This window comes from Argentina anserina, chromosome 3 (assembly GCF_933775445.1).
Source record: "Argentina anserina chromosome 3, drPotAnse1.1, whole genome shotgun sequence".
In the NCBI taxonomy this organism is placed as follows: domain Eukaryota; kingdom Viridiplantae; phylum Streptophyta; class Magnoliopsida; order Rosales; family Rosaceae; genus Argentina; species Argentina anserina.
Window position 1 is genome coordinate 28,266,911 of NC_065874.1, and position 14,750 is coordinate 28,281,660.

General features: G+C 37.3%; 2 protein-coding genes across 2 annotated transcripts; one reads left to right on the forward strand and one right to left on the reverse strand.

Moving 5' to 3' along the window:
- Positions 1-6,742: 6,742 nt before the first annotated feature.
- On the forward strand, positions 6,743-10,820 carry LOC126786010 (protein ALP1-like). The gene is made up of 2 exons (XM_050511710.1): positions 6,743-7,290; positions 9,663-10,820. The coding sequence occupies exons 1-2, from the start codon at positions 7,149-7,151 to the stop codon at positions 10,709-10,711; spliced, it is 1,191 nt and encodes a 396-aa protein (XP_050367667.1). The 5' UTR covers positions 6,743-7,148; the 3' UTR covers positions 10,712-10,820.
- A 106-nt stretch (positions 10,821-10,926) lies between these two features.
- On the reverse strand, positions 10,927-14,454 carry LOC126786018 (methyl-CpG-binding domain-containing protein 7-like). Its single transcript, XM_050511718.1, has 6 exons — positions 14,117-14,454; positions 13,116-13,226; positions 12,630-12,728; positions 11,857-11,976; positions 11,651-11,779; positions 10,927-11,562 (listed from the first exon to the last, which is right to left on the reverse strand). Exons 1-6 carry the CDS (start codon positions 14,297-14,299, stop codon positions 11,326-11,328), a joined length of 879 nt encoding a protein of 292 aa, XP_050367675.1. The 5' UTR covers positions 14,300-14,454; the 3' UTR covers positions 10,927-11,325.
- Between the last annotated feature and the right edge of the window lie 296 nt (positions 14,455-14,750).

The following is a 14,750-nucleotide window of genomic DNA, read 5'->3' on the forward strand; positions in this document are numbered from 1 at the left end:
TATATTTGCTGCTGTTACTGTAACAAATTTGATGCTGCTGCTACTGTGACAAATTTGGGACTGTTTGTTCTTATTTTTGCTACTGACATAGGCTACTGTTAGTTCTTATATTTGCTGCTGTTACTATAACAAATTTGATGCTACTGCTACTGTGACAAATTTGGGATTGTTAGTTCTTATATTTGCACTGACATTTGCTACTGTTAGTTCTTATATTTGTTGTTGTTACTGTAATAAATTTGATGCTGGTACTGTAACAAATTTGGGACTGTTAGTTCTTATATTTGCTATTGTCATATGCAGAAGCGATCGGAAGCCAACACCAAGAACCGGGGTGAGAAGAAATTGCACCACACAACAGGCCCGACACCTTTTATCTATGGGGCGCTTGAGTTGAAGAAAAAGGGGGAACCGATGGCCCTACTTAAGAATTACGAGCTTGTGTATCCTGCTGATCACCCGGAAGCAATTAAAAATATAGTAAGTTGGCACTTGTTTGTTGAAATATGTGAATAATTATATGCATTTGCTTGTTCATATGAATGTATTCAGTTTTTGTAATTTAATTAGGTCTCACATCAAGAAAATATCACTGTGATTTGGAAAAATAAAGAGTAAACTAGGTTTGGCATTGGTAGCTTTAATATGAAATAAGATAGAAGGGTGCATATGTTAGAATCAGTTTAGCTAACTTGAGTATACATGGAAAACATGGTAGCTGATTAATTAGGTATGTCTTTGTTATTGACTCTAAAGCAGGAAGTGACCAAATGGGTTAGGATATCCAACTATCCAACAAAGTCATTCTGTAATCTATATCAAAAGAAACAAAAAGATTCTTTAGCATGCATTTGTGTTTTACATGGAGGTTTAATCATGATTAAGATCAGGGGTATAGCTTAGCTCTTATTGAGCTCAACAACATTACATTTATCATTTGTGTTGTCTACCTTCCTTGGTGATTGGGTAAAAAAAAAAGAATCATGTTGACATAGGTACAAATATGTGTGCTTTAATCATCTACTGTATGTGTGTGCAACAATCAACTAGTTGATGAATGTGATTATATATGTGTGTACCAATATATGCATTTTTCAAATTAAATGCAGCAAAAGATCAGACAGGAGGTTGATAGGGTGACAGCCAAAGTGAGGGATGAGTTTGAGGTTCCCGATGACCAAATTGTACACTATTTTGATGAGCCGACACAAGTTGAAGTTTTTATAAATGCATTAGGACCACGAAACAAAAATGAGGTTCGGGGTGTGGGAAGAGCAACTTTTGGTGTCACCTCTCAATCATCAAATTCTTCCACTGCATGTGGTCAATCCTCAACATCGACAAATGCGATTGTTCAAGAGGCTTTAAGTAGGGCTGCACGTTTGGAAGAGGAAGGCCGAGAGACCAAAGAGCGACTCACACGAGCCGAGCAAGAGGCCCGAGAAGCCAAGGAAGACGCCCAAAAGGCTAAGGAGAAGAATCTAGAGGCCATGGAGCGTATCAAGCGTTTGGAGGAGATGTGGACTGCAAGCAATCCATCTCAACCAATTACAAACTCCCTCAGTGGTGGTGGTAGCTAACTAGTGTCATAGACTCTATCCTTGGCATTTTTGTTAATAGTTGATTAGGGAAGCTGCATCTGCATCATAACAGTGAAGAGTATGTGTTTTCATTCATACATTGTAATCAAATGTCAGCAGATTCCTTCCTTTTGTATATGACCTAGGATAAAACTTGTTAACTACTTATATATTACCTACTTTGTATGAACAAATATATTTATAAATTAAATATTAAGTAATTTGTTGTGCTCTTTATTTATACATTAAATTTAGTAATTAAACAATTTATATGATACATGAGGTTTTTAATAGTTTCGTCGCCTAAGCAAACAAGCTTACCTCACGAAAACCAAAATTCCGTCGTCTCAAAAATAGTCTCTTAAAATTTTACATCACGAACAATTTCGTCGACTTAAATTCAAAATGACCACTATATTCGTCACCTAAGTGTAGATCTTCTCGTCATAATAGATCTTAGAAGACAAACTTATTCGTCAAGTAGATATAAACAGGACGAAAGAGTTGTCGTCGGCTAATTTTCTACTTAGACGACGAATTTGATACAGTGCCTCGTCTAAGACGTTACACGACCCACCTAAAGCGACGATTCTAAGGCGAGGAAACTTTCGTCCCCTAAGTTCTTTTGTCAGGCCTATGTGTGCTTAGGTGACGAAATAGTTTCCTCCCTTAAGTCATTTATTCTGGTAGTGCATTACCTTCAGCTACCTTATTAGTCTGGTAATGTCCGAAAGACTAAACATGCAGCTTATGGATGTGGTCACAGCTTATCTCTATGGGGATCTTGACGCAGAGATATACATGAAAGCTCCAAAGGGACTACCTTTACCTCCATCAAGTGCCTCCAGACCACGGAGTGCTCATGCAGTCAAATTACGTTGCTCATTGTACGGGTTGAAGCAATCCAGAATGTGGTACAATCGGTTGCATCAATACTTGGTGAGAAGGGGTTATAAGAATGATGAACTATACCCATGCGTGTTCATACGAAAGACAAATTCTGGATTCGTCATCGTTGCGGTCTACGTTGATGACATGAACATAATCGGTACTCTTGATGAGATTGAAGAGACCGTGTCTTATTTGAAGTCGGAATTTGAGATGAAAGACCTAGGGATGACGAAATTTTGTCTCGGCCTTGAGCTTGTGCATAGGGCCGACGACATCTTAGTGCATCAGTCAAATTACACGCAGAAGATGCTCTGACGTTTCAATATGGATCTACATTGTCGACTCCCATGGTCGTCCGAAGTCTAGATATCAAGAAGGATCCATTCCGTCCTAAAGAGGATGATGAAGAAGTTCTTGGTCCTGAAGTTCCATACCTTAGTGCAATTGGGGCACTATTGTATCTTGCTCAATGCACTAGACTGGACATATCTTTCGCAGTGAACTTATTAGCTAGATTTAGCTCCGCGCCTACGCTACATCATTGGAATGGAATCAAGCATTTGTTTCGATACTTGAAAGGTTCCCTTGACATGGGATTGTTCTACCCCTATTGCAGAGAGAACACCGCCACGGTATCTCCCCACACCACCGCCGTCGCCGACCCCGGCCTTGCCGCCGCAGCGACGCCGCCGGCCGCCATGGCGTGGAGACCGTGTACGGTGCCGAGAGCAGCAACTGGTCTCGTGCAGCTCCTTCCCCCGATGCAAATACTCCAAACAACTTTTTAGTTGGTTATGCCGACGCAGGGTACCTCTCTGACCCTCACAAGGCTCGTTCTCAAACCGGTTATGTGTTTACCATTGGGAATACGGCGATATCTTGGAGATCCACGAAGCAAACTCTTGTTGCTACTTCTTCGAATCACGCGGAGATCATCGCTCTCCATGAAGCAGTTAAAGAATGTGTTTGGTTACGATCACTCGTTCGTCATATTCGTGATTCTTGTGGCTTAGTCTCTACAACTGATCAACCAACGTGCATTTATGAAGATAATGCTGCTTGTATAGAGCAGACAAAGTTAGGTTTCATCAAGGGAGACAACACCAAACATATTTCGCCCAAGTTCTTCTACAACGTTCAACAACAGAAGTTCTTGAATGTTCAGATCAATCAAGTGAGTTCATAATCCAATGTTGCGGATTTGTTCACCAATTTTTTGCCTAAATCTACTTTTGTGAAACATGTGAAGAGCATTGGCATGCGTCGTATATCGGAACTCTAGAGTTTGATAGACATCAGGGGGAGCCTACATCACATGTTAAGATCTTAAGTAGTTGGTGCGTTGTGCTTTTTTTCCCTTCGATCAAGCTTTTGTTTTACCTAAGAGGTTTTTGTTTTGCTTGACAAGGTTTTTACCGAGACAACATTGTGCGCTATGCAACCTAGGCATGCGACACAAGGGGGAGTGTTCCGGGAGAATTACTATTCTACCTTTGTGTGTGTCTTAGCCTAATAGGTTTTCTGTTCAATTTGGAGAATTTGTGGAGTTAAGGAATGGAAGTTTGGCTCAACCTCTGTACGTCATTCTGTCTTTGAATTGGTTGTATTCTACTTGGTTTTGTTTTGGGTATGTGACACCGGCAGCGTTTCATTCTTGGCCGCAAGTGTAAGATGATAAACAATGCCAACTATGGGGGCTTTCTTGCCTGAAACCAGACTCGGAAATACTAGCTTTTTTGTAGTATTCTTATTGTACTATTTTACGGCAAACTTGGCAACTACTATCACATCTGGATCATTGGTATTCAAAGGTTTCCGAAAACCGGGGTAACCTGATCGTTTTATGGTCCTGAATCGATTAGATCAAAGAACTTCTGGGTTTGTTTTTTGTTTTCTTTTTTGGTAAAATGACATAATGATCTTCATTTCTTACTGATGTGCGTGTCCATTTTGGATATGTATGTGTCTAATCAGTGTCCGAATTACAATACGTGTGTCCAGTCGTATTTAGACGTATCCTAGCGTATTGTGTCCGTGTCTAACACGAGATACAAGGCTTTTTTGTCGTGTTTGTGCTTTATAAATTGTGACGCTTGACTAGGAAGCTAGCAGGAAGGTAAGTCACGAATCTCATATCGCCAGTGAGAGAGTGAAAGTTGTGCTTATATGAACATGGACAACTTCCCATAGTAAGGACACAGTTTAGGGTGCCACCTCAAAACTAAAACCGTATGGCCAGTGAGTCTAAAACAGACAATATCCTCAGCTATGTGGACTGAGATGTTACAACTAGTCCCTTACATGGTTTTTAGTTATAGGCTTATAGCACATTGTTCATTAAATAATACATTTCTTTGTCAATATTATTAAAAGAAAGATTCAGCATACTCACCATCCAAATTAAAATAATGACGAGGTTTATTAAAATTGTTTATTAATTCTACATTGACAGATGCAACATTTAATTTTGTATTTTTTCTTAGACGAGACAGCAAAGTTAATTAGGCAGTTTTTCATTTATTGCAGTGTGAATCATTTAACAAAGTTGGAATTGCTTTTTCTCTTCGAAAAACGACCAGTTGCACAAAACAAGGCCAAAATTTACCTAGTCCAATTGTATGTGCCATTCCAATATTTCTTCCGGAAAATACATAACTACCCTTCTTCTCTCTCTCTCTCTCTCCTGAGGACGACTCTTCCGCCACAGTTTCCGTGATCTCCAATCCGAAACGATGTCAGTTTGCAGATCAAAATTGGTGTGATTGATCAGACCAATTGAGATTTGAGGACGACACCAGAGATCGAAGCCTGCGACTCGATCGTTCTCCAATGCTCTGCACCACTACCATCGACTGCTGGTTCACTTACTCGCTTGGCTCGGTGTCGCTCGATCTCTTCTCGACGCACGTGACTTCCACCTCTTCCTTGACAAGAATAGATGAGAATAAAGAAAGGTGTAGTTGAATATTTTTTCCCAAGAGGGAGAAGTGTAGTGTATTTGAGTCGGTTGTTTTGAATTTAATCATTTAGTACAATTGGGATGGTTTTGTAATGTGGAGAATTATCATTGGATCTATCATTTGAACAGTTCTGGGTATGATATGCACGAGTTGGGTAAATATGGATTTGGTCTGGTTAAGTGGATGGCTAGAATTTTCTCTATGGGCCTGTTTGTTGTCACCCCACCATTTTTTTGTTCTTGTGCCATATAAACATTTTAATTATTAAAATACTATATTACTCAACTGCTAAATGACTAATAACTACACTAATTTTCTAAAATTCAAATCTAATACTTAACCATCCCATTAATTAATTACAAAGAAATTTTCATTATCTTTTAATCGAAAAATTTATATTATTTTTTGTTCAATCATCATCTATAATTAATTATTCAATTTGTTTACAAAAATCATTAGTGTTAACTTAACAAAAATATTTGTTCCTTGGGAAATCTACTAGCCTCATAAACACAAAATTTATTCTAAATTTCCATTGCTCATAGCCTCATAATCTATGAATTTTTCGACATCTGCAAGGAAGTTTCTTAATATATGAGAAAAAGAAATTCTAACAAAAGCTTGGGAGAGGGTCTTGATATTACAAACATGACATGTTACTGATCAATTTAGGAATTAGGATCGGTGAGTACGTCTATACGTAAGTACCCATTCTTGGTGGAGATTTGAATTGGGGAAATCTACTACCTATACTGCTAGTTATAGACTTATAGATGATGATAGTGAAATTAACTAACCATGCATTTACATCCTATTTATAACCATACCAAGTATAAAATATCTTTCTGAAAAATAATTGTTGGCCTTCAAATTTTAGGCCTCAATAGCTTTAATTTTAGTTGGCCATTGAGCCCTACAATTTGAATATATATATATATATATGATTAGGTTAGTGAAATTTGCACACTCAAAATTACAATTTACATACTTCTATCCCTTTTTTTTTAAATGTCAAAACTATCCTTATATAAATTTGAAGAGAAAAAAAGAAAATTTTGATAATTCTCTAACAAAAAATTAGGAAAATTGTGTGCATTATAATTTTAGGTGTGCAAATTTCGCTCTCATACAAAAAAAACTTAATTTCGACATCCTCCTAAATCTTTATTAAAAAATTAGTGGCATATCTGTCATTTGACGTTCGACATTGACCCTCAAATTGTCCATCCGACACTTATAAATCGCAACTCACATTGTACTGGCTTCTTCTTAAAATCTCTCCGTCATAACTCATAACCATACACCTTTCTTTTCTCTCCGAACTCGTAAGTATATGTCTGTGTGAGACCCAGAGAGAACAATGTCCATGTCTCTCACTTCTTTTGCCACATTGTCTTAAACAAATTTAACATCAACCCACATGTGCAGCTTGGATTAATTCCTACACAGCTTCTCTGTTTTCCTGTTCCTATTTCATAAAAGCTCTATCTGTATCTCCTTGCATGTCATAAACACAGCTACATACACTTGTTTTTCACAGGTCTTGTGCATGTTATACACTCTGGCTTCTATTCACTAGTCTCTGATGATATTTATGTGTTTGGTGGTAATGGGTATTTGATTATTTATCTAATTAAGCAGGGTTTGTCTACAGTTGTTGTTGTTTGAAGTTTGTGGGGTTTCTGGGTTTTGATTCGATTCAGTGTCTGAGGCGCTGATGGGTCCTGTGAGGGGGCTTAAGAAGAGGAAGAAGGCAGAGAAGAACAAGTCTTATGAAGATCAAAATGCTTCTGGCTCTGGATCCTCAGAGAAGGAAGGTCCCTTGGATTGGTGGGATGAGTTCTCCAGGAGAATCAATGGTATGCTTGCTTTCATATAATGATTCCAAATTTCTTTACCTTTATCTGTTTTCTTGTTTGTTTTGCTTTATGATATGCTGCTTTATACAGCCTTTATCAACGTGTTCTTATGTTGCGTGTGTATGTTTTAGTGTTTGATGGGTTCGTAGTTGAAACTGAAACTGTGTAATTACAATTGGGTTTGCGTTTTGTTAAGTATTCATGTAGTGTTAATGTGTGTATTCACATTCAACAAAGATCCCTAATCAGACTTTGAACCCTCCCTTTTACCTAACGTTCTGGTTTCCATTGGAAAGGATAAGATTATATCTATAGGCATTGAGAGGCATGTAAATACATCTAAGAGATAACAGTATCTTGGTCCTTGGACAATGCCTGCGGGATGGTGATTTGAATTTACAGTCAAGGAAATAGTAATATTTTAACTTATTGCATAGGTAAAGATGGACAGTTAAATATTTGATAAGTTCTTTCTTTCCTCTTTTTTGCCTTTTTTTTTTCACTGATCAGCTTACTTAGTTTTGAACAAATTGGCTAACTTTGCTGGAAGAACACATTCGTAATCCAATATTTGAAGTAATGGTGGTCTGTTACTAATTACTCCTTTGGAAGAGTTATTGTACACAAATCTGTGACGTATCAAATGAGGCTAGCTAGTGCTATTGGAAAAGACTTCTACCCACAGGATAGTCTCTGAAATATTTAAGTCTCCTTTCACATTTTTCTCCACTATTAATGTCTGCATGTTACACAAATTAGTCGTTCTCAGAGTTGTAATGTTCTTTTATATGCAGAACTTACTTTTGAAGTCATGGTGAATGGTACCATGATAACCAAATTTTAAATTTTGACCATCAGAAGTTAGAATTTCAGATAACTAGGATTTTGACTTCTATATGAAACCAGAACTGGTAAGCATTCTGGCACCAAAAAGATTAGGTGATTATACAGGATTAGGTGTAAAATTTTGAGTCTTTGACTGGTAACATTCAGCACTCTCAAAAAAAGAAAAGAAGACTGGTAACATTCAGAAATGAGAAGTTATTATCTTTTTTTCTTTAGGGGACATTATTAATTAATCTTCATACTCAGAAGTGAATGACATGGATCATGCACTTGCAAATTCATACTCTCTCTTCACGGTCTGCTTGGTTTTATCTTTTTTTCTTTAGGGGACATTATTAATTAATCTTCATACTCAGAAGTGAATGACATGGATCATGCACTTGCAAATTCATACTCTCTCTTCACGGTCTGCTTGGTTTTCTACTGTTCCATCTACTAATGCCATGTCTACAATCAAAGCCTTGCTGATTTTGTTGCTTTTCCATCTTTATAACAAAGGAAATCTTAGCATGATAGATTAAACTTTGATTTCATGAGTTCTTCGTCATGAGTGTGTGTTAGAAATTAGACGCATTTACTTTTGTCATAGGATGCATTATTTAGCTTCTAGTATTGTGTAATAAGGAACTAACGATGAAGTATTGGGCTGTAAATTATAACTGATCACTATCAAGTCTTAAAGTGGAAATCTAGTTATGTTTTATTTTTTTATTTTTTCCGTTGTTCGGAAGGTATAGGCTTAAATATTACTTAGAACTTACAGTAAAATTCAATATGCAATCTTCTTGCAGGAGATTTATGGTATTTACCACTAGTAACTTAGTAAGCGTCATTCTTAACATTTCTTAAATACCTATTATAATTCACTAATTTGCTCCACTGATCTCGTCACATATATAATATATATTGTTGGTAATTTATACTGTGCTGCTGGTTCATTGAGCAGAGAGGTAAGAATACTGAGCTGAAGTAGCTGTATATATTCGACCAAAAATAAATAAATAACGTAACTGTATATATAGATCTTACCTGTTTGGTCTGACTGACCTACCTCTTAATCAGTGAAGACTGTATTTTTGTATCTGAGATCGTGCTCTGTTGAATTGTGACACTGGAATGATATGCGGGGTTCTTAAATTTGTTTTTTTTTTTTTCGCAAATGTGTAGTATGCGAGTAAATAATCCTGTTTATTTAGATTGGAATTATTAATCCTTGCTTTTTCTTGGAAGAGGATGCATTCTATATGATATGCTATATGTATTTCTATGTCAAGTGTCAAAGATAATTTCAAATGGACCATGTTTACATTGATCTCTAACTTGATTATGCTGGAGTTCTAAATTGATTGTGTAAAGATGTGCATGATATCTGTTATGAGATGCAAAACTAATAGATAACTTGATAATTTCATGGTTTGTGCTTGTATACTGTAATCCTAATAGTTGAGATCATGTGCTTTTATTGGTGTAAAAAAACTCTCATAAAAGCTTAGTCAAATCTGAATGCACATATTGGATATATGCAGGTCTTCAGTCTCCAGAAAAGGGTTTAAGTAGGTTTCAATCTATCTTTAAAATGTCCAGAAATACCTTTGACTACATATGCTCACTTGTGAGTGAAGAAATGATGGCAAAGTCAGCACATTTGATGTTTAATAATGGTACACCATTGTCTTTATATGATCAAGTAGCTGTGGCTTTGAGAAGACTGAGCTCTGGTGAGTCACTAGTAATGATTGGCGATTCATTTGGGCTGAACCACTCTGCTGTTTCTCAAGTGACCTGGCGATTTGTGGAAGCTATGGAACAAAAGGGACTTCACCACCTGCAATGGCCTTCAACTGAAACAGAAATGGCAGCAATTAAATTGAAATTTCAGAAAATGCAAGGCTTTCCTAATTGTTGTGGTGCTGTTGATACTACTCATATCATGATGTGTTTACCATCTTCAGACCCCGCAAGCAATGCATGGCTCGATCAAGAGAAGAATTACAGCATGGTCTTGCAGACTATTGTGGACCCGGACATGAGATTCCGGGACATAATCACTGGATGGCCTGGAAAAATGAAGGACTGGTTGGTGTTTCAGAGTTCTAAGTTTCATGAACTCTGTAACAAAGGAGAGAGGTTGAATGGGAAAGTATTAGAGCTCTCCAGAGGATTTGATATAAGGGAATACATAGTTGGCGATTCAGGCTTTCCTTTACTGCCTTATCTTGTAATCCCCTATGAAGGGAAAGAACTCTCAGAACAGAAAGATGAGTTCAATAAACAGCAGCGTGCTACCCAAATGGTGGCACAGAGAGCATTAGCAAGGTTGAAGGACTCATGGAGGATCATTGAAGGAGTCATGTGGAGACCTGACAAACACAGATTGCCAAGGATTATTCTTGTTTGCTGCTTGCTTCATAACATTGTTATCGACATGGAAGATGAAGTGCTGGATCACCTGCCTTTGTCTCACAACCATGATGACTTGGCTTACCAGCAACAGATTTGTGGAACTCTTGACATAAATGGTGTTCATCTCAGAGATAAGCTGTCTCTCCACTTGTCTGGAAGGATGCCATCATAATTAGATTTTAACTTTCATTCTAGAATTATGTCAGTACCGAAACTTATAAAGAGGTCGAATTGTGACTCCCTGAGAGAATGAAATAATGTATTATAAATTGCTCGGGGAATAGTGGAACATGTTCCATAATTATCAGTTTATCACACAAAAAAAAAATGATTTTCCCTTGTAATACCAATCAAAAGGGTTATAAACAAAGCCATATGCAATGAACCAAGAAACGATCTGTACTTGGAAAACTTGGGTGTCATGTGGAAAGTGTATATATATTTCAAACTCAGGAACAGAGCATGGATCGAGAACCTATACAACTGCTTTATAAATCATACATTGATATAACCCCCTACTACATGAGCTATTAATCATTGACACATTCTATGCAAAGCGACCACTTGGGACTTACAAAACAATTACAAATGATACAGAAAATGTCATTCTTAATAGATTCTCCACAAATAGCTCCTTTGATGATGTCCGACAAATCTGCATATGCTTATCAACCAGCTCCTCGTTACAATTTCTCTAGAAAGTTATAGAAAGATGGATTCGGCCAAACGTGAAAACACAAACAGTATATGTTACAGAGGTTCCCACTTTGACAGAATCGATCAAACTTAAGACCTTGGTGCCTTTGCATTGTCGTCAGCAATTGTTGATTTAAAAATCTCAGACCACTTTTCCTTAACAGAATCAGAGACCCTAGAGTCGTCCATGAAGGGGTTCCACATATTCCCCCCAGGACCGGCAAGGACCCATTTAACTTTTTTTGGTGGACTGCCATTAGCCAGCTTTGAGGGTCTACTAGTCTCCCCAGAAACATGTATCTTCGGAGAGCTAGGATCCTTGGCAGGCTGAAAAGGAACACAATTTGGAATTCAACAATGGTAATTATGAGGCAAGCTCATTATTAGAATACTAGTTATAGTTTATTAAACTCACTGTTGGACAAGTGTTGAGCCTCATTGCATTGAGTGTGCTGTTAAAACATTCATTCAAACATGATGAATGCTTAGAAATTAATTCCCAGGAGCTGACTATCTTCTTTGGACTGCCAGGACCACTTGAAACCTGAACATAAGCAAAACCAGACAAGGTCAACAATCAAGGAGGAGCAAATTTATCTTTGTTATTGTAATGAAACCTACAATGGACTCATTGGCAGGTATCAATGCCCCAAGGGAAGTGTGATTATTTTCTTCTGTTAGGTATCTCTCAACAGATATTAAAGAACGAAAGCGCTTTCCAGTCCCTGGCTCAATATAATACTGCAAAAACAATGAATAAAATTATTAAATCTAAAGTTGTGTGCATGCATTGTACGTGCTAATTAATGAACTAGTGAATGCAACAGCTAAGAAAAACAAAGAAGGGGTACCATAACCAAGATCATGCTTAATCTGAAAGAGATAAATGGATCAAGTAAGACATTTTTCCCTACATGTAAGGTATAAAGAACTGATCACCATAATGTTGCATGAGATAGCTATATGGAAATTCATTGGTTGCCAATTTACGCCACTTGATATGTAAAAAGACACCAAGAACTATCTGAACATAGTCCATCTTGTTAGGGTCTCCTTTATATCTATCAATTCAAGTTTATTGATTGCTAAAATTTGGATACCAATAATCACTGTCATAAAAAGACAAGAAATATCAGCATACAACCATTCTCACTGTAGGCTACATTACAGGGTCCTTATTTCTCACAGATACAAGCAATGTGAGTTAGCCAACTTTTTTTTTTAAAGAATAATGCCTGTGCTGTTTATATGAAGCCTGGACCTGCAGTGAGATGCATTCATCTGTGCAACTTTCACCCTAGGTTACAGAATGCAAGTACTATCACAACAGCCTGTTATACCCTCTTTACAACCAAGAAGAGAAAACCACCATGGTTTGGAAAATGAATATTTACCTTGTCACAGTGACTCGAATTAGTATTTTTTCGTGGTATTTCCTCAATTTCCCAACCATCTGGTAGCGTGAAGGAAGAACTTCTCCGGAAGGATCGCATCTGCAAATTGACACTGTGAATGAGGAATTTACCCATCATATTTTAGGCAGTGCCAGTAAACTCTTTTCCTTCAACGAAGACTGCAATAGGGGGACACTATTAGACATACTTCTAAGGATCTGTTTGTGGTACCTTCCCCTGCCTATTGATTCAAAAGGCACCCCAGTTGATTGTATTTATACTACAACTTTTAAATTTGTATAACCATGTATCTATACTTTGTGCACACCAACTCCGGCAGTAACATATAAAAACATGGGCAGATTGATTTCTGAAATGGTATCCAAAAGAAGAGAACTAAAAAGTATGAAACATTTATCTACCAGTAACATAAACACCAGACTCCTATTTCCGATTACAGAAATATGATTAGATCCTAGAACTCACTGTGCCTGATTTTTCTCTCCTGGTACGTATATCAATTTGCCCATCTCTTAGGTATCTGTGGACAGCTGCCAGTGAACGAAATTTCATTCCTGTGACAAGCTCTATGTAATACTGCACACTTAGATGAAAAGTCTCATCCTTGAACCACATTAGATTTGATAAATAGCTTCAAACATAAATAATACAAAAGAAACTTAATGAAAATTCAGAAGGAGCAGATTCCATTTTCAAACCAAAAAAAAAAAATTCATTAACAGCCATTTGTAGTTGTATATATTATTGCAAATTGCTACAAAGGTATCAATCTGCTGGGTGACCTAAAAGCGATATGAATGTGTAGATCAAACAATCATTGTAACTGTTGTCTCAGAAGTTGAAGACAATTGATAAAGAAGTTCAGAACTCAAATTATGTTTCATACTAAAGGATCAAATGTTGTGATCCTATAAGACCATCAAGATTACCAACTGAAATTTTCAGTGGCAACAGTGGCAAGGGAATAGAGAGCAAAAGAAAAAAAAAAGAAAAAAAAACTACAAATAAATTATAAACTTGATGGTAGACCCTCAAAGCTGATGTTAATTGGACTTACACAAAGGACCCAGATTTAGATTATAGAAATGATAATGTTCTTTACTGGGATGAAACAAAGGAACACTGAATCAAAAATTCATGTTAATGATAGATCCCCAGCCTAACCCTGTATTGGGTTTAAAGATATACCCAAACTTTCTTATGAAAATGACAGGATCAAATCAATTGACTCAAACAAAAACCAGCCAGTCAGACAGACTCAACCCCAATCAATCTTCATTCTTTTAACCTCTGAACTTTCAGGGTTAAATTATATGCACATTTACAAATTACAACACCAATTGTTAAAATCCCAGACAATTTTCTGTACCAGTCAAACTTAAGAGCAGATAAACAAAACTGAAAAGCATCTGCATTTGATCATAACATGCATATACAATTGAGCAAGTATAAAGATAATAAGAGACCTTGTCAACTGCTTGGCTGGAGCGACGGGGCCTCTCGTCAACAAACCAACCATCTGGGAGCCCGAAGCGAGAAGCAGGGGCCAATTGCAGTTGCCTACAGCTTCTGGGGTCGCCTTCTTCTTTCGCCGGAGTCACCGTCATGATCGGAGTTGGCTCCGGCGGTGATGATTTGGGTGTGTTCATGATTTGCGTGCTGTCACTATAGCACCACTCACGAGCTCCAACTCCAACAGAGTGTGTTGTAAACTTGTAAACTGTAAAGCAAGGCAACTCCGTTACTTGGGAACTTGTAGAAACAACACGTTCATGCTTTGCCCTACTGCCGTGGCATTACCCTAACAAGAAATAACGACAATGGAGGTGTTTGCTATTAGGAAACATGGAGTTCGAGAAAAATTAAGATATAAATGGGTGATAATGGAGAACGATATCATGGATTCGTGGGTGATAAGGCTGCCAAGGCAGGTCATTTTGGAACCCTGATATTTCCCATGTATTCTCCAATGGCTCCATGGAACCATACATGAGATTTTCTCCTTAAAGAGGAAACGGTGAATGTTTTCTCAAAATCTTTACGTCAAAATTTACGTTCATTTGAATCTTCGATATTTTGCAATACCCGATCTTTTGTCAT